This window comes from Eumetopias jubatus, unplaced genomic scaffold, assembly GCF_037043125.1.
Source record: "Eumetopias jubatus isolate StellerSeaLion01/CBP00866 unplaced genomic scaffold, mEumJub1_p1.0 scaffold_8, whole genome shotgun sequence".
NCBI classification, from domain to species: Eukaryota; Metazoa; Chordata; class Mammalia; order Carnivora; family Otariidae; genus Eumetopias; species Eumetopias jubatus.
In genome coordinates, this window is record NW_028274814.1 from 105,088,421 (window position 1) to 105,109,504 (window position 21,084).

The following is a 21,084-nucleotide window of genomic DNA, read 5'->3' on the forward strand; positions in this document are numbered from 1 at the left end:
ATCCATAAGTTTTACAGCATCTGAATTTCCAAACTGTAAAACATCTGAAAATGTTCTTGTGTCCAGAAAACAATTGTTCATTTACTTGTATCAAGATAGACAGATAAAGATGAAGCCCTTGCCAAGTGTATAACACCTGTTTGATACTATGGAGGAAAGCAAAAAATATAAGAGCAAATTAGTTGGAAAGAAGGGTGTATCCTATCTTATATTTTATATTCACAAGTATCTCCATGTGTTCATCAGATGAGAAATCACATAGATTGGGATGGTCATGAAAAGGAAGAATACAAGAGGGTGTAGTGAGAGGGAATTCCCTGATGCAGATTGATTAGGAAGGTAAGATTGTTCCTGGAATGTTGACTTGGAGCATTTCATCACACAGAGATGGGCAGAGGTGGCAGTTAGGACCTTGGAACTTCAAAAAAAAAAAAAAATTATTTGCCTATGGTAGAAGGATATTTGTCCTCAAAAGTAATTCAGTGATGCATTTGTGGTTCCTTTTTGCAGATGTTATGCTTCTTATTGAAACAGTGATTGCTGCTAATATCTATTTGAATGCCAGCTATATATGCCTTTTGTGACCTTTCCAGAAACTACAGTCATCCCTCAGTGACGCTGCTATGTCATGGTCAGCTACTTCAGCCTCAGTTAGACATGATCTGTCCAGTAGATTTAGGGGTTATATTTCAATGTGGGATTTGACTTGCAATTATCCATCACACTAGAAAATTATTCTAATCAGTCTATCTTTATTACCACTTTGATCATAATTCTAACTGCTCTGTTTTTATATAAGGTTGCCATTACCACCTGGGGCTTTTTCAGGACTCTGGAAGAATCAGGAAGCATTCAAGCATTTATACTTTGAAAAATTTCCTGTAAGAACTTTATTATACTTTTCTTTAAACCTTCCAAAGTACTTCTTTATAGTTCTTGCCTATTAAATTGAGCACTCAGTCCTGGAATCATAGATAACAATACAACTTTTAAAGTTTATCTGGACCGAGTTCTAGATCTCAGAAATCAGAATGCCCACACCCCAGTGATCGAAACAAGTCATTTTTATATTTATTTTTCAGTCTCTGGACATAGACATTTCTGTTTCTCTTAGCACATTTTCCTGAATTTTAGCAGCCCGCAATATCAGGAAAGTTTTTATTAAATTAAAGACTTTTGGGGGGCTATCTCTGTTCTTTCCTGCATTGGATCCCTCTGCAGACTGAGAGCACCTGATCAGAATTGTACCCTGTCACTGGGACCCCTTAATCTATGCTATGTGAGCAAAGTTCATTTGGATTGCCCACAGTTTTATTTTTCCATTCCCTTACCTATTTTTGACATTCGTTCCTGAATGTTCTCTTGGCTTTTTATTTTAAATTCCCATTTTAAAATACAGATACATGCTAGACATGGTGTTCCTGTAGCACAAACTCCAGTCACCTGGATGACAAAAACTGTTTTTGTCTTGTCATTTACCTGTTTCTCCACGTCACCGAGATGTGTTTTGTGTTCATAACAGCACTTTACTGATAATACACATCAGGTCCCACCATCATATTGCTGCTGTCCTTTGACTTCTATTTCTTTCCGAGAGATTCTTGGTTCTCATCATGCAGTAGGTGAAAAAAAAAAAGGTCAGAACTTCATTTAAAAACAAAAACAAGTTTCAGTGTTTAACATTTTATCTTTATTATTTGTGAGTGAAGGACAGGTAATCTAATCAAGCAGACAAATGACAAGATTTAAAATAGCTTCCTTTAGAAAGAGATCTTGGAGTTAAATGACCTCAGTAGCTGAGATTAAACAGGCCCCCGATGGATAGAGTGTGGCCAGGAAGATTTGTTAGTAGAGTTGACTCCAGGTCAGCCCAATCTATCCGCCCGATGGGCCACCGTTAAATCATCAGAGTACTGATATGATTAGTTACACCTGACAATGGCAAATAAGGTGTGCCTGTGGTTTTAACATGATCACCTTTAACACTGAAAGCTCCTTCAGAGTCTCAGTTTATGGTTAAACTATGTGGAGTGACTCTGTATATATATTCTTGCCGTGTTACCCTGACTTCAAACTTCTCATCTAAGGGCTTGATCACAGCACAGAAGGGTTGAGTAACTTGCCTATAGTTTAGAAGTGATGGAGCTGAAAATGGAACTCATAATGGCCGGTTCCACGGTCCGTGCTCTTTAACTGTACTCTAGGTTTTCTCTCCAGTAGTAATTGCAGTAAGAGCTGCCAATTACTGAGGGCTTATAATGGGCCAGGGCCTGCCCTCTTTAGATACACTATCTCGTTTATGCTTCACAGAAGCCTTACAGGGTATAGTCCACTACCCTGTTTAACAGATGAGCACACTGAGTCTCAGAAAGAATAAGAAGCACAAATAGTGACTCATCTGGATTGTTCCTAGAGCCCATGCTTATTAACGTAAGTATCAAGATAACTGAAAAGCATTAGAAGTAGTATTTGTTTCTACTTATTCTTCTTGATTCTTCATTTCTGTTGTGATTTCTGGACCAGTGAAGATGTGCTACTACTTTGAGTTGATTAAAAATTAAATTTCACCCCTATTATTATATTTCATGGAAGCTAGAGTCTAACCCAGGTTCATGTTAGTAAACTAGCTCTCTATTTTGTAATTATTTATAGAGAGCTTTAAAGCTTTTAAAAATTAATATAATTAAGGAAGAAATCTATCAAAGAATTACTTTGCAATACCAAAGTATATTGGAAACATTGAACTGTTACTTCTCCATTAAAAAAAAATTGAGTTCATAAACTTAACAACTTTCAAACATTTAACTTGAATATATATATAAGAATGCTTAAATTTAGTCCTGGCTATTAGTGGAGCAAAGAGATTCTAGTAAGTTATCAAAATCAAAAGGAGTTTAATTCCATAGCCTAGTAATGAAAAAAGTCAAATGCATGCAGTAAATCCATTTCTATCAGATTTTATATTATAAGAAACCTAAATGATTGCATTACCTAGCAATACATGCTAATTAAACATTATCGGTTCTTATTTTCAGGGATACTATGACACCATGGATGCTGGTTACATGGATGAAGAAGGCTATTTATATGTTATGTCTCGAGTTGATGATGTGATAAATGTTGCAGGTCACAGGATTTCTGCAGGTGCTATTGAAGAGGTATTGATGAATATGGATTTTCTGTTCCTGGTAGTTTTTAGAGACAGAGCTGAAGTCAATAATTGAGGTTAAGTCAGTGTACCTGGAAAATTACCGTACCCTTCATTGGATGTAGAGGCTAGGTTACTCTTGTATCTCTCTCACCTCACTTCCTCTTGTGTAAATCCTCCTATTCTTCTCACCTCACTCCCTGATCTCTGTCTGGGTGGTAGGGAGGAATTTTAAGAAGCTACACATATGTGTTATTTATAGGAGAGCTTATATACTTTCGCTTCTTGATCCTTGCTACTTCGTTGCCTCTAGCTTCTTGATTTTCTCTTGCTTAATAACCTGGTTTGCATATCGTCTTTAACTGGTGTGAGATTTAAACATTTTATTGTACTCTTAAATCCTGAGAATTTTCTTCCAATGTAAATACGTTGTCACAAAGTCCCCAGAAGAGGTTTCTTTTATAATGTTTTTTAATTTGTATACTTACATTGAGTAAAATCCACTTTATTGTTGTACAGAACTATGAGTTTTTATACTTGTATAGATTCTTGGTACCATCACCACAGACAGGATACAGAAAAATGTCAACACTGCCAAAGAATTCTCCCATAACATTGACCTTTGTATTCTGACCCTCCCCATCCCTGGTGACTACTGATTTTTCTGTTTCTATGTTTTTGCTTTTCTAGACTGTCATATAAATGGACTCATACAGTTATGTAACATTTTGAGACTGGGTTATTTCATTTAGGAAAATACATTCGAGATCCATCCAAGTTTTTGTGTGTATCATAATTTGTCCGTTTATATTGCTATGTAGTATTCCACTTGTGGATGTACTAACCAGTTTCTGTATCCATTCATTCACTGAAGGATATTTGGATTGTTTCTAGTTTGAAACAATTTTAAATAATTCTGTTATATACATTCATGTACAGGTTTTGGGGCAAAATTTGTTTTTATTTTTCCAGGATAAATACCTATAGTGAGTTGGCTGGGTTAGGTAGTAAGTGTATGTTTAAGTTTTTAAGAAACTGTCAAACTGTTTTCTCAGTGGCTACACAATTTTACATTCTCACCAGCGGTGTTTGAGGGTAGAAGTTTCTTCTCATCTTCATCAACACTTGGTGTTATCATTATTCTTTATTTAAACCATTCTATTAGATATGTAATGGTATCTCATTACTTTTAATTTACTTTTCCATAATGACTTAATGATGTTGGGCATCTTTTGACATGCTTGTTTCTCATCCACATATCTTCTTTTGTAAAATACCTGTTGAAACGTTCTGCCCATTCTTTGAAAATTGGGTTGTTTTCTTATTCTTCAGTTTTGAGAGTCCTTTATCTGATACATGATTTGCAAATATTGTCTTCCAGTCTGTGACTAGTTTTTATATTCTCTTAAATGTGTCCTTAACAGAGCAGAAGTAGTTTTCATAATGTGAAATCAAATTCAGTTTTTTTCTTTGACAGATCATAATTTGGGCATTATATCTTAGAACTCTTTCCTAACACAAGGTCATAAATATTTCTCCTTTGTTTTGACGTAAGAATTTTATAGTTTCATTCTTTACATTTGCTTTATTGTTTTACATTTTGTATCAGTTTACATTTACATTTTGAGTTCTCATGTATGTGTATGGTGCAAGATGTAGGTTGAGGATTATTATTATTTTTTAATATGGATGTCGATGGTTCCAAGAATCAATTATTGCAAAGACTGCATTTCTCCTTTGAATTTCCTTTGCACCTTTGTCCAAATCAGCTGACAGTATCTGAGTGGATCTATTTCTAGAGTCTCTCTTCTGTTTCATTATTCTACATGTTTATCTTTTTACCAATACTATTCTGTCTTGATACCATAGCTTCATGGAATGCCTTAAAGTTGAATAGTAGCCACATTTGCTCTTCTTTTTCAGAATTGTTTTGGATGTTCTAGTTTCTTTACTTTCCCGTATATATTTCAAATGAATCTTTTGTAGTTACAATGGATTTTTATTGGGACTGATTAAATCTATAGATTCTTTTGGGAAAAATTGATATCTGATCCATACTGAATCTTCTAATCCAAGAATTTTGTATGTGCCTCCGTTTCTTTAGGTCTTTTTTGATGTTTCATCAACATTTTACACTTTTTAGTATACAGATTTATAACTAAGTATTTAATTTTTAAGCTATTGTAAATATAATCTTTTCTTAAGTTTTAGTTTCTAAATTTTCATTGCTAGTGGGTAGAAATACCATTGACTTCCTTGAACTGGTAATGCATTTTTTTATAGATTCTTGAGATTTCCTATATAGAAAATCCTATTGTCTGTGAATAGAGATAGTTTTATTGCTTTCTTTTCAGTCTAAATGCCTTTTATTCCTTTTTCTTGCCTTCTTGAACTGGCTAAAACTGCAGTATGATATGGAATAACAGTGGTGAGAACCGACACCCTTGTCTTGTTTCTGATCTTAGGGTAGAAACATTCAGTACCTTACCATTAAGAATGTTGTTTCCTAAAAAAAATAAAATAAAAAATTAAAAAAAAGAATGTTGTTTCCTGTAGGTGTTTCTGTAGATAAACTTTATCAAGTTAAGATGTTCATTCTGTTCCTAATTTGATGAGGTATTTTAAGAAATCTCGAATGAATGCTGAATTTTGCCAAATGGCTTTTTATGCTTTTATTGATATGATCATGTTTTTTTTTTTTTTTAAGGCTTTTAATACATGAATTGCATTAATTAATTTTCAAATGTTCAGCCTTGCATCACTGGGATAAACCTTACTTGGTTGCAATGTATTGATTTTTTTTTTAAAGATTTTATTTATTTATTTGACAGAGAGACACATAGCGAGAGAGGGAACACAAGCAGGGGGAGTGCGAGAGGGAGAAGCAGGCTTCCCGCAGAGTAGGGGGCCCGGGGCTTGATCCCAGGACCCTGGGATCATGACCTGAGCCGAAGGCAGATGCTTAACAACTGAGCCACCCAGGCACCCCTGGGTGATTTTTTTAAAAAACATCTATAGTAATTTTCTTTGTTCTGAAGTTGGTTATGTGTGGTAATCACATAGCCATTCCATTTTTTTTGAATAGCATTTGAATCATTTATTTTTTGCCATCCTTTCATTTGGCTCATTATGGATCCATACAGATCCATCATCTGGATCATTATGCTTCCTATGGACTTCTTGTAGATAGCATACAGTTGGGTCTTATTTTTATTTTTATCCAATCTGACAATCTTTATCTTTTTAACTGAGATCATTTACATTTAAATAAATTATTCATATGTTTATATTTATGCCTATCAGTGTATTAGTTTTCTTTTTGCCTCTTTTTCATTCCTCTCCTATACCCTATCTCCTATCTTTTAAGTCATTTCATTCTTTTTTTGTAGCTTCTGTTTCTTTACTGAAAACTTCTGTGTTTCCTTTTATTCCAAGAATGTTTGCCCATTCTTCTTGCGCCATGGCTATTGTTGAGTTTTTAATACTCATCTTTGGTTAATTTTATACTGAATGTGCAAATGAGGTGTTATGGGTCAAAGACAGATTTCTTTTAAGTGTGTCATCGCCCTCTTAGGTTCTAGCCTTCGTTCGCACATAAGTGCTAGACACTTCATAGATGAGAGATGAGGAAGATAATTTTTGTCGGCTTATGAAGAGCAAGGAGTCATTCATCTTCCACCCCTCATCAGAAGGTCTCCTTACAAACATAAGGGCCTTATTCCAAATTCCAACTCTTTGATATGTAAATAAAATCTCTCCAGGAGCCAGATAGCCCTGTGTGTCTCAACTCTTACAACTTAGAAATGTTTCCAAGTTCTGAGGCTTCATCTTTTTTTTGACATGTAAATACCTAGGAAGCTACTGAGCCAGTCTCCCCAGCACACTGTGAGTTTAACCTAGGGATCTAGTCTAGTCCAGACTTTAATAATTTTGCCCTCCCAGGGAAATTAGAAAAGTTTTATTATCCTTTCAGATCAGAGCAATTAGCCTGACAAACAGCTATAGATCAAATTCTCATGGTATTTGAAAATTCTCAGGAGGCTAGAGGTTTTTAGAGGAGTAATGAGGAATCCAGGAAAGTTTTATCCCTCTGCCACCATTATAATAGCTGCGTTAAAATTTTTGTCCGATCATTCTAATATTTGGGTCATCTTGTCATTGGCATCTATTGATTGATGGTCTTTTTTCTTAAGAGATGTTTAGGTTTTCCTGATTCCTTTTATGTCTGGTAACTTTAGATTTTTATCCTAGATATTTTGAATATTACATTATGAGATTCTGGATCCTGTTTAAATCATCTGGATTTGTGTTCTTGTGATTACTTATTTTAGTTGAGAACAGACCACCTGTCCTTATTCACTTTTTGTGGACTGTAGTTCCAATGTCAATTTGATTTTCAGTCTTTGCAGTGATATGTGGTCCATCTCACTTGTGTCTCTCCCAGAGACCAATCTGAAACTTGAGTTAAGTGTTCAGAATCTACACTGTGCTGAATCTGGTTGGATTCATGCATGCACGAATCTGGGGTAGGCTCAGGACTTCATACACAGATTTAAAATATCCCTTTCTCCAGCTCCTTCCTCTCCATAATCTACTCTTCACTTCCTGATTTCCAAGGATCCCCACTGCTATTCTTTTGGGTAAAAAGTTGGGGCTTTGTGTTCCCTGTCTTCTTATCAGGGGTCAATACTGCATGTTCTACGTGCACAGCATCCCTGGGCAGAGGATGAGACTGTCTCTTTGGTAGCACTCGCTTAGTGTAGAGCAGAGCAAGTTAACAGGGATCTACTCAGGGACTGGATAGCTGCTCTTGGAGCGGGGGGCAGCGGTGCAGATGGCTCTGAATCTTTCTAGGCTCCCTTAGAGTGTGTGCATGTGTTTGGGGCGGGGGTCCCTCAGGGTTTCATGCCACAGGCTGTGCACCAGTAGTGGAGAAGGGGAAGGACCCAGCTCTTTTGCTGGCATTCACTTGGAGTAGGGTGCAGAGAGTCAATAAGGTTGCTACAGCTCTGTAGGAAGGAAGGAGGGCACTGCTTCTTTGTTGGTGTTCACCTGGAGTAGGGAGGTAAAATGAAAAGGATTATTTCCCAGATCCTCTATCCTTTCCCTGGACCTCTATAAAGGCAGACATTTCTTAGGGCTTTTCTGTCTGCACTTATTGGCAGCTGCACCTTTTGGTCTACTCTAGCACCCAAGCCAGAATATATAGGAGGCAAAACAAACAAAGAAACAAACCATAATGACAGCAAAACCCAAAACCTCCAAAGAAACAAACAAGATGGTTGTGTCTCAAGTTCTTATAATTTTAAGAGAGTCATCCGACCTGTTTTTTTAGCCAGAGTTTTTCATTGCAATTAGTGAAAGTGATAAGATGGAACATATTTCTTCCATCTTTTTCAGAACCAAACCCAGAATAATTTTTAAATGGAATAGAGCAAACTGAAGTTTAAATGAAAGACAATGTTTAAAAATAATTCAGTGGGATCAGAGTGTGCAGAATGAAAGCTTAGTTCTCCTTCCTATAATTTGAAGATGGTCACCTTCTTTGAAAGTCATACTTACCTTCAGTGACAACAAAATAGCTTAACGCTTCTTGTCATGTCGGCTTTGTGTGTGTGACAATGTAATATCATTTGAGTAAAAGGAAAGAACTTTATATAATATTTTGGAATAAGTGGCTTTGTGTGCTATCATAATATTATCTTATTTTTAACCTACTGTGAATTTTGTGATAACCTGAAATTGAAATTTACGCTTCATATATTTTGGTGTGTTGGCAAAAGGTGGTTCTGGTCGCATGAACTTTTAATTTCTTGCCTGTAGGAGATTACCTCTAATATTCACCTGCATTTCTGGCAGAGTCAGCTAATCAAAATATGGAGATTACATATGCAAGGCTTTTATTATCAGTCAAAGTTCTTGGTTCTCTCTTATTTTTAGAACAAAAAGAGAAGTATCAACCTATTTAAATATATGTTTTAATATGTTTCTATTGACATCCTTTTCACTGTATGTAATCAGAGAATGAAGCAGGCAGAAGGTAGGCAGTAAAATGACAAAATTGAAAAAAAAAAGCATGCTAGAATCAATAGTTTCCTACAGGAATTTTGCCACTAGGTCTTGGAGTACTTACAGCACGTAATAGGACACCTGTCAGCCTTGAAGCCTTCTTGAAGTGAACGTCTCCCTTTATATGAATTAAATGATTAACTCTATCATATATTTATGTCTAATAAGGAAGTTAGTACCTCAATTCATATCAGGCTTGTCTTCTTCATGTTGGCATTTGTTAGAGAGTTTTGAACTAACATTCTTTACTGGATTTTTCTCACCTCCTAGCAAAATTGCTTAACATTGATAATTAATGTGTATGTTTTTACATACATATTTTTATTGGTTTTATTGATGACATAACCAACATTTATTAAAGTGCTCAAACCTTACTTTATTTGTAAATGCTTTCCAGGACTCTCACTAGGATTCTCAATTGTCAATTCTGAATGTTGGATTCCACTCTGAGTTTTTGAAGTGGATTTGAGGGTCTTAATTCACGGGACTCTCATTTGTAATAATTAAAAATAGACTGAATGTTATTTTTATATAGTGTGAAAATCTGTGTCTTTCCAGTTTCTTAAAGTAAAATATGACAAGTGCATTACCTTACATAAGACTAAATCAAACAAATTCTATTAAAATTACTACATTAAATACATTTCAGGAAACTGTATGTTCTTTTCTGTTCTCATCATAAGAAACAGTTCTAGAATAGCTTTTATAAATTTAAGAGCATCTTATCCTTGCAGATCTCAACACATGTAAGGGCCTTCTGTAACTATTAAGTAATAATCATATCTATTTGAAAAGTTGATTAATGTTTGAGAGCCTGACATCTAGCTCGACACTTGGGATACTTCAGTGGAAGTTCAAAGTGTCCTTAAGAAAATTGGGTCTGAAATCTGCTAATTCAGGTCTTATGAGCCAAAATTACTAGGAGCTAATGTGGTCCTTCTTGCTTGGTTCTCTTTCACTGTTGTGGTCAGGTTTTCATGCAAAGACACCTCCAGGGAACAAATTAGGCTCCCTGGTTTCATTCTTTCACTTGTAGTTTAAGTTTCATTTTGTTAAATAATTCTACTAGTATCCTTGGGAATTGTTAAAATATGGCACTTAAATCCTAGAGCAGTGTTCATTGCAGTTTGCCCTTTGGAAGGTTATTCGAACCAAAGTTTCACTGTTTGTTTTCCAAGTTAGCTATTTTGTTTGCTATTTTTAGGATTGATTTCTTCAGGAATGAATATATTTCCATAAAGTGTGCATTCAGCAAAGATGCCATGTAATTTCACTTCTACCCAGCATTAAATGACTACTGGTTTTAAATAGTTGTAAAATTGCTGAATATTTTCCTGAGTACAAATATGAATATGATGATAATGTGGAATCTAACAGTTTCCTAGATGACTCCCAATATCAGAGGGAATGAAGAAGCCTTCTTCTTCCCACTGCAGAGGCAATCTCCTACCAAAGACTGGATCCTGCATCTTATGAAGGTGCTTGATTTAAACTAATACTTCTAAAATTAAAATTCTTAAAAACATAATTGAAAAATCTGTGTAATTCAACCCACTAAAGTTATAGAATCTTTCAAATCCATTAAAATATACACAAAAATGACAGTATCCCCTTCAAGCTCTATTACAAAGCTGCAATCATCAAGACAGTGTGGTACTGGCACAAAAACAGACACGTAGATCAATGGAACAGAAGAGAGAACCCAGAAATTGACCTTCAACCCTACGATCAACTAATCTTCGACAAAGCAAGAAAGAATATCCAGTGGAAAAAAGACAGTCTCTTCAACAAATGATGTTGGGAAAATTGGATAGCCACATGCAGAAGAATGAAACTAGACCAGTTTCTTATACCATATACAAAAATAGACTCAAAATGGATGCAAGACCTAAATGTGAGACAGGAATCAATCAGAATCCTAGAGGAGAACCCAGCAGTAACCTCTGTGACCTTGGTCGCAGCAACTTCTTGCTAGATACGTCTCCAAAGGGAAGGGAAACAAAGGCAAAAATGAACCACTGGGACTTATCAAGATAAAAAACTTCTACACAGCAAAGGAAACAGTCGACAAAACCAAAAGACAACCAACAGAATGGGAGAACATATTTGCAAATGTCTATTCAGATAAAAGGCTAGTATCCAAAATCTATAAAGAACTTATCAAACTAAATACCCAAAGAACAAAAAATCCAATCAAGAAATGGGCAGAAGACATGAACAGACATTTCTCCAAAGAAGACATACAAATGGCCAACAGACACTTGAAAAAGTGTTCAACATCACTCAGCATCAGGGAAATACAAATCAAAACCACAACGAGATACCACCTCACACCAGTCAGAATGGCTAAAATTAACAAGTCAGGAAATGACTAATGTTGGTGAGGATGTGAAAAAGGGGAACCCTCCTACACTGTTGGTGGGAATGCAAGCTGGTTGTAGCCACTCTGGAATACAGTATGGGGGGGTCCTCAAAAAGTTGAAAATAGAGCTACCCTATGACCTAGCAATTGCACTACTAGGTATCTACCCCAAGGATACAAATGTAGTGATCTGAAGGGGCACCTACACCCCAATGTTTATAGCAGCAATGTCAACAATAGACAAATTATGGAAAGAGCCCAGATGTCCATCAACAGATGAATGGATAAAGATGTGATATATATATATATATATATATATACATATATATATATATATATACACACACACACACGCACACACACACACAGTGGAATACTACTCAGCCATCAGAAAAATGAAATCTTGCCATTTGTAACGATGTAGATGGAACTAGAGGATAAGCAAAATAAGTCAGTCAGAGAAAAGCAATTATCATATGATCTCTCTCATATGGGGAATTTAAGAAACAAAAGCAGAAGATCATAGGGGAAGGGAGGGAAAATAAAACAAGATGAAATCAGGGAGGGAGGCAAACCATAATCATAAACTCTTAATCATAGGAAACAAAGGAAGGGTTGCTGGAGTGGAAGGGGCTTGGGGGATGGGGTAACTGGGTGATGGACATTAAGGAGTGAAGGGGTTTAGTGAGCACTGGATGTTATATAAGACTGTTGAATCACTGAACTCTACCTCTGAAACTAATAATATATGTTAATTGATTGAATTTAAATTAAAAATTTTTTTAAAAGACTGGAAAATGCTATCAAATTTGAGTGGGAAGGGATTTTAAATAATAACTCTACATATAGTTAATCTATCAATCAAATTTGACAAAATAAATACATTTTCAAGATATAAGGACAAAGAAGATTTACAGATCATCCCTACCCACTATGAATAAATGATGCTTGGAATATTACAAAATAAGAAAAAAATGTGAGAGAAATAATACCATAAGACAAGAAGCATCCCAGTATCACAAGAAAGGATTGTGTACTGCATACTGCTAGCCTGGGAAAAGATCAAAATTCAAGATTTGATGTATAGTTTCTCCTGAACACGTATCGCTTTCACACCATCCTAAAGGCAAAAAGTCATAAGTTGGAACCATTGCACACTTTTGGTGAGACAGTTATCTCTCAAGTTGTATCATTTTTTTTCAGTTCTTAACTGTCAGTTAATCACGGATGCTTTATGGATTGTACCTGCAGGACATATACGAAAGTGGCTTTTGCTATTTTTACCCCCATAGGACATTTGTTTGGCTTCTGTCCCTTAAATGTTGCCAAGACATACTTTGATGCTTTCCTTTTTAATGATTCAGTCGTTGAAATCATAATTTGGCATGTAAATATTATTTGTGGAGCCAACATAGAAAGCTGTCTCCCTCCCTTTATGACATCATTTTAACGCTGATAGATTGATATTTTATCTACTATAATAATGAACCTCATTTACAGATGACATAAAATTCTGGTAAATGATTATGTTGTTCACAGATTTTTAAGAGTTTGTCCACAAACTAGACAAAAAACTAAACTTTGATATTGTAGAAAACTGTGTTATATATTACTTTTGAATTTAAAATACTCCGCCCATATGGAAAAGCAGTCAGCATTTTCCCATCCACTTCTAAACATACTAACACTGAGGATGGAAACATGGCGAAATTAAAACAGTAAGGTGAGAGAAGGTGTTTGATTTAGTTAAAGATTTGGTGTTTGATTTAGTTAAAACTATACCAGTTAGGTGACAAAATACCTGGATGATCAATTTTTTTTAATAGTAATTTGAACAGATACATTGGCATTTTAAAAACTAAGGTAGAGAGGCTTATGGCACCAGTGAAAACTTTAATAAATTTTTTTTTTTTTGACAATCAAAACTCTGGTTAGGCAGGTAAAATTTTTTCTGTTCTCAGTAAGGGAATCCTAAATCGGAATCAGAGCAATGGGCCTACCAAGTTTATATTCTATCTGCTATAGACAAAATACTCTCTTCCAAAGACTGTGACTGACTTTACTACCTACCAGTACAAATCTCTGGCAATAAATATTTGTCTCTAAGCATATGGACCTAAACCGTAAATAAAATCTTAATAAATGGGAAAGCTGTTGAAAGCACTTTGAGAGTTCAGATTGAAGCACTGGGAGGAGATGGTGTTGTATGGCCTGTTTAGTTGGTGTTTTGCAGAAGCCTTTTAGTGATGCCCAATTAATGGAAGATGAGGTGCATATCTCTATCTCAGCAATGAAGTTAATAAAATGTACAGCACAAAAATCATTTAACACATACTATCCTCAGGAGTATAAGAGTCAAAAACTATGTGGATGGCAACTCTTACAACTCAGTCCTTCAACATGGATGGTAACAAGAGGATAGAGGAGATGTTGATTTCTCTGTTTCACTAGGGGCTGTGTGAGGTAGTGCACAGGCTAGTAGTTCACTGAGTCTTCCAGGACCTCAGAGAAGAGACAGCTCATTTTCAACTTGGCATCATTAAAAGAAAGAAGAATTCACGGAAACTTTGGGCCTTGAGAGTGGAGTGTCCTAGATTCTGTGGGTTTTTCTCCTCTCTCTCTGGTTGTGCCTTTTTAGTCTAGTTTGGCAGTTCCTCCTTTTTCATGTAGCTGTTAGATGGTGGCGTTCCTTAAAGCTCTCACTCTTCTCACTGCTTTCTCCCTAACTGATCTAATCAATGTCTATAGCTTTCATTACCTTCTCTGCACTTAATGACATTCAAATGTGCATCTCCAGATTAAGACTCCCATCAGATTCAACTGCCTCAAGGACATTCAAATGTGCATCTCCAGAATAAGACTCCCATCAGATTCAACTGCCTCGACTCAGATATCTCCAAGGTGCTTCTGTGGAACATCTCCAAGATTGAATATATGATCATTCCTTCCAAGCCTGGCCTTCACTAGTATTTTCTGGCTTAGAAAATGGCACCACTATCCAATCAGCTGTTCAAGCCAAAAAGCACAGAATCGTCCTTGGCTTCTCTACCTTCTTCTTGCCCCATATCCAATTTACCATAAAATTGTGTTCATTTTACCTCTAAAGAAACTCTAGAATCTTCATACCGACTGTCATAGCCTTGGTCTACTATGGTAGCCTCATGGGCGATTTCAACAAACTGTAATACTCACCCTTAACAATCCTCTATTAGTTCTCTACAATGAACCCAAAGTAAATTTGTTTTTCAAAATACACTCTGAAGTAAAAGAAGCCAAACTGAAAAGACTAGATACTGTATGATTCCAGCATTCTGAAAAAGGACTTTGGAGACTCTGAGAAGATCATGTTTGCCAAGGGCTAGCAGGAAGTAAGAATAAATAAGCAGAGCATAGGAGATTTTTTAGGGCAGGGAAACTATTCTGTGAAATGCAATATAATGGTGGACATACATCATGAAACCCACAGAATGTATAACACCAAGCGTGAACTCTAACGTAAACTATGGCCTAAGGTGAGACTGATGTGTTGATGTTGGTTCATCAGTTCTAACAAATATACCACTCTGGTGAGGGATTTTGAGAGTGGGGGAGGCTGCGCATATATGGAAGCAGGACATATATGACAAATCTCTGTGCTTTCCACTCAGTTTCGCTGTGAATCTAAAACTACTCTAAAAAATAAAGTCTATTAAAAAAAATCTTGTCTCTCCTCCTCAACTCCCGAAAATGCTTTATTGCCTTTCCAGTGTTACTAAAACAAATTGGAAGTCCTTAGCTCAGCCCCTCTCTAACTCTGCACGTTCATCTCTTCTTGCTCCTTTCTGAAAGTCTTGCTCTCTGCTTTCCCTCCATATTAATCTCTTTCAGGTTTGAATGGTTTGTGCCAAGTCCTTCCTCAGGGCTTTGCCCCGCCTCTCCATCTTGCCTAATCAGTGACTACTCATCCTGTAAACCTAAACCTGAACTCATTGTCATTTCCTGAAGGCTTCTCTGAGACCGGTATTTATCCTCCTGCTTTTGCCATATATTTCCTATAAAAACCCAAGTTTTTTTGGCTGCTTCTGCTATGGCTTTCATATAAAAACCAGGCTAGCTCTCCAGAGCCCTTATCACTTGTATATTTAAACATTCATAATAATAAGTACTCGTGATTGTTTATGAATATTGCCCTCATCCATTAGACTGTAAGCAGCCTGAGATGGTGCTCCACCTGTTTTTGCTCACCACTGGGCCTAGGGCAGTGGTTGGAACAGAGAAGGATTTAGTAACTGTTGAAAGAATGGGAAGTGCCAAACGAGCTGTTGGTATATTGCCCTCTGTTTTCTCTAGCTATTAGAGATTTGCAGTCACTGAAAGACCCATCACTCTCTCAGAAGAGGATATTTTGAACAATCATTTTTAAAAGTACCATCACGGTAGAAATGCTTTTTTAACCCTAAGCTTCTGTATTTCATGTGGTTACTCTGTGGGTTCTTGTGATTCCAGATAGATAGCTGCTTTTTTCTTTAAGATATTTAGAGCTCAGGGTAAGCAGTATGAAAATGATTCCTCAACAGGAGTGATTATCTGATGTCAGGGCTTCATGCCACGCCCAGCCTTTTCTTTCAAGTCGGAAAATCCTCTCTGGATGGGTGGTCACTCAACAAAAGAAATGCTCTGTTCATTGCTCAGTAACAGATACAGAAATAAAATCACCGTTTAGTCATGGGGCTGCCTTGGATTTCTCTGGAGAGTCCGCTTATGGTAGCCCACCTAAAGCCAAATCACCATGAGGTCATCTGTTTTCGGATGCCCACTGCAATTTGTTCCCATGTGGTATCTGCTGCATATTTGCCCCAACTTCATTAATAAGCAAGCGAGACAAAGAAACAGTTCCCTTACTTTCCAGGTAAGCAAAGCAATTTGTCTTAATTATGGTTAGCCTTTACTGAGTGACTACCACGGGGGTCCTAACAATTCTCTCACCGCAGTTAGAATGGTAGGAATTGTGAATCAGCAGTAATTTCCACACAGACAGCTATAGGTTTTAGGTTTTCGATTCTCCGACATGTACTTTTTTCCCAATTGAAATACATACAAAAATACGTGTGTGTGTATATACATTCTTATATATGTACACATATATTTTCTAAATGGATGCTTTTCCTTCTTACAGTCAGTCCTTTCCCATGGTACTGTGGCCGACTGTGCTGTTGTCGGCAAGGAAGATCCTTTGAAAGGTCACGTGCCCTTAGCGCTCTGTGTGTTGAGAAAAGGTGAGAAATCTTTGTCCTCCCTGAGTGTTTGGGCCCTGAATGATTAACGAAGGTTAATTCAGTGCTTATCATCTGGACTTTCTCCCTAGATATAAATACAACAGAGAAACAAGTTTTGGAAGAGATTATAAACCATGTGAGACAGAGCATTGGCCCTGTGGCTGCAGTTCGAAATGTAGTGTTTGTCAAACAGTTACCCAAAACGAGGTCTGGCAAAATTCCTCGGTCGGCTCTGTCAGCCCTTGTCAACGGCAAGCCCTATAAGGTAAATTATCAAGAATGTTTAATGCCAGGTTCTGAAAAGTTTCTTCCCCATCTCTTTGGCATTAACATTTTTTTTTAATGTTAAGGGGGAAACTGCATAGCCACTCTCTAGGAATGAGGGTTGTGGAAACACAGATTAATTAACACCATATGCTTCGAGATTATAGGTACCAGTGTGTGGAAATACTTTTACTATTAGTAAATACGTCAAATTCCAGCAACTTGTGGGAACGCAGTCTTACTGAATTAAAGACACAACTTCCTTCATTGTAGTCATTAATGTCTATTACTGAATGAGAAAGCAAACACTTGAGGCTGGTTATACATGCTTAAGCAGTTCTAACTGGTGCATATGCTAATTATGTCTCCTGTTTTGAGTGAAAATTATTTTGGCAAACATTAGGCTAATTCAAGTATATATATTCTTTGAATTTTTGTGCACTTTATATGTGCATAGATATACATGTCTTTAATCCTCAACAGCTAACAGAAAGTGATGCAGCAGTAAATAGTAGTTGTAAATACAAATATATATATATATATACATGTATATATATATTTCTAGAGAGGCACATAGAAAGGCTCATTAGAGGGATTCTAGAGAAATTCCACTTAGGACCTATAGTTTTGCTAACTGAACAGTTTATTACTCTGGAAGACTATATATACATTTTAAAATATTAAATTTGGAGTCCCCTTTTTTGAACATTTCTATATGCCTTTATAAGAAAATGGAGAATGCAGTATTGCAGGTAATTGTTTAATTATAGGGAGAGGGGAAAAGGGTTCAAGGAAGAGCATTCATCTGACTTGTATTTTCTTTCCAGATAACACCTACAATCGAAGACCCCAGCATTTTTGGGCACATAGAAGAAGTGCTGAAGCAGTCATCATGACTTTTTCCCCTATTTTGAGTCAATTTGAATCAATTTTCTAATTGGAGTCAAATTTCTGGAATTATTTCCCATAAATAAATATTTAAATAGAAATTCCTTGCAAACTGAAATATGAATTGTAAAGCTTGGTCTAAAAACAGTACTTGAAGCCTAGTGAAAGACCTGTGCCTTCTGTTTGATTAGATCCAAAAAGCAGCTTTTTCAGTTGCCTATAACATGGCTCCTTAAAGGTTGTCTAGCACTTAAAGAAAAATATATCTACCGTATGATTTTTAAAAAATTGAACCCCCCAAATATTTTAATTGAAAGAGACACATTAATATAGAGCTACTTCCTGAAATGAGGAATCTGTAGCTTTGACCCAAAACCTAAAACTCAAGTTGAAGTCAGAAAATATTTATCATTTTCCTTAACAGAAATTCTGAGTATTTTCTAATATTCTTGAGATGTCCCCATGCCCGGTTATTTTAAATGAAATCGGTAACATGGGAGGTTTTAGGTAATCATCTAGACAGATGATTTTCTAGATAGGAGGATCTGTCTCGTCATACATTTCCTGAGGGAAGGTTGGATACCAGAGTACAGCTCTGCCTTCAGGCCATTTTTAGTCAAGGGAAATCACATGCCTGACAGATCCTAGAGGTCATTTAATCCGATCTCTTTGTCATGGAGATGAGAGCTGTTTGGAGTTCCTCCTCCCGTCTCAGGTTCTTAGTAGACTGTACACTTAATGATTCCAGCTTCCTATCAAAACAAGCAAATGACACAGAAATGGGGTAAACTGACAAGGAAAGTTCTTAAGGAAGAAATGTAAAAGTTTTTACATTATGCTAAAGACCAGGAATTTTTAAGAAACCCCAAATCCAGATTTTTATTGAAATCTCTAATTTTTAAATAATAACTCACTAAAAAATAATATTGTGACCTCCAAACACATCTTTCCATTTGAACTTATAGAAAAGTATTGAGAAATTAAGAAAAGTAATTGAAAATGAGTTTTTGTTGCTAAGCTTATGATAATGTGCCAGTTAAAGCCACAGTAGCTTGATATAGTTAAATATGTGATTTACTTAGGATTACTTAGGATTCTACCTGATATCAGTTATCAAATAATACATTTAAAGTAAAAAAAAATATACCATGCCCATTGAGTCTTTGATGGTGCTCGAAGTATTTCCCAGTCTTTCAGTCCCCATCAGGAACATTATTTTTAAGAGTAGCTGTCCTAACGTAATAGTCTGGGCACGAAATATTTGTGAGAGGTAACACGTAAGAGCTTATTTACTTGTTTCATAAAAATTACTTACAACCAGTGTAAGACATTCTGAAAATGATAGATTTTTTTTTGGACCATAGGCTGTATAAATAAATGGCTTCTCAAAGGAAAGTCCTGTTTGCTTAAATCGGCTTCTTGGTTGTTTATACCTGAAAAAATATAGTCAGCTAACTGTTCTCTTTAGTTTTTTTAGTAGCCTGAATTAAACCAACTAGATAGACATTCAACTTATAATTTGAAGCTGCCGGGTTCCTTAAAGTGTCTTTTCTCTTGGGTACATTTTACTCATAATCACAACTGTAATCTTAACAAATAATACACTTTTAATGTTTAAAATGTATTACCTTATTTTTTCAGATAAGATTCAGTTAATTTGAAATGGCACATTCTTTAGCTCAATGCATATCATCATTCATTTGCAAGGTGTAAACAAAGGCATGTGTGAAGGGTACATCTGTGGGATCTCTTGCACATTTGTCCTGCAATCAATTCTGAAGGGGCACATTAGCAATCAGGCTTGAGTTATTTTCCAGTTGAGTGGGATTGTAAAACGGTGCATGAGGCTGGAGAAGTACTGTTACTTTCACTGATGAAAAGTGGGGCAAGAAAGATAAACTTGAGTCGTCGATTGCCTAAAATTTGGGAGGAAAAGAAAAGGAATTTTCTATTTCATACTTACCATAAAGCACTTTCACTAGATTGTACCTAAAATATTCTGGATCAAATGTATCTTTAAAAATAACAATATAATGTTACTAAAAATACAGTCATATTTAAATGTGCTGAAATAAAGTCCGCATGGCCTTCTTTTGATATCTCCATGGAAATTTTTACTGTAAGACATTGGAAAAATTTAAATATGTTCTTTTAAAATCTATGGAAAAGTGTTTTCCAATTGAGTTATTTTGTTCAAGACAATACATTAAATATATAAAAATTAGACCTGCTTTACATTTCAAGAGCACTTTTATTTATATAAAATTGTATTTGAGAACAGGCTCTCATTACAAATGTGAAAATTCATAAAGCTGATAGATGGCCAGAAGGAAAACTATTGAGATTCTGAGCTTAAATCCAAATTAAATGTAGTTTAGAATCTGGCAGAAATTATATCATACGTTGAAGAGTATTTTATACTTTTTTTGAAGGAACAGGTAGATCTTTTTATCGCTCTACGTTAAGAGTCTATTATAAACGATTACTATTTCTTACCAGATGATCTCTAAAGGGGAGAAACTGATTATGTGATTAAGTCATGTATTGAGAGTAGATACAAATCGTTTGTTATTATAATATCATAGTTCCTATATTACATTTCATTTCCTTAAGTCAGGATCCCCACGATCAGATGAGCTTAGAAAGCTCTTTCCCATTGTTTCTGCTCAGGCAACATTTCTGGAAAATTTAAAATCACCTTCATAAGCAAGTTTAGAGCTCCCTCATGTGGCAGACTCACTAATGAAGATATTAGATTGAGAATCACTAAAAGGACAATTTGCATTGTGGTTCAAGTAAATTGTTAAACATTAGGTGACTAGAAAACAAAGATTAAACAGAGAACTGGAAGTATTTTTTTTTTTATTGACAATGGAAAGGGTTTCTGTTACCATTACCTTTTGACTGAATCTGTTAAACAAAAACAGACATCAAAACAAATGTAATGTACGTGCAAACATAGCAAATTAAATGCAAAAAGGAAATTACTAATGACAGGTCTTGCGCTTCATAAGATCAAGCAGCAGAAAATCAGCAGTTAGATAAATGGTATTATTAAATAGGTTTTTACTTTGAAATCTCCCATATAAACAAAGAAT

General features: G+C 35.8%; 1 protein-coding gene across 2 annotated transcripts in view; it reads left to right on the forward strand.

Annotated features, from left to right (window-relative positions):
- Positions 1 to 20,077, forward strand: part of ACSS3 (acyl-CoA synthetase short chain family member 3) — a 145,846-nt gene extending 125,769 nt beyond the window's left edge. For both annotated transcript variants that reach the window (XM_028105411.2, XM_028105412.2), the window contains 5 exons: positions 800 to 881; positions 3,036 to 3,158; positions 16,735 to 16,834; positions 16,924 to 17,099; positions 17,926 to 20,077. In XM_028105411.2, the coding sequence (XP_027961212.1) occupies positions 800 to 881; positions 3,036 to 3,158; positions 16,735 to 16,834; positions 16,924 to 17,099; positions 17,926 to 17,994 (550 nt within the window). In that variant the 3' untranslated portion in view covers positions 17,995 to 20,077. The remainder of the gene's footprint in view (positions 1 to 799; positions 882 to 3,035; positions 3,159 to 16,734; positions 16,835 to 16,923; positions 17,100 to 17,925) is intronic.
- The last annotated feature ends 1,007 nt before the right edge of the window (positions 20,078 to 21,084 follow it).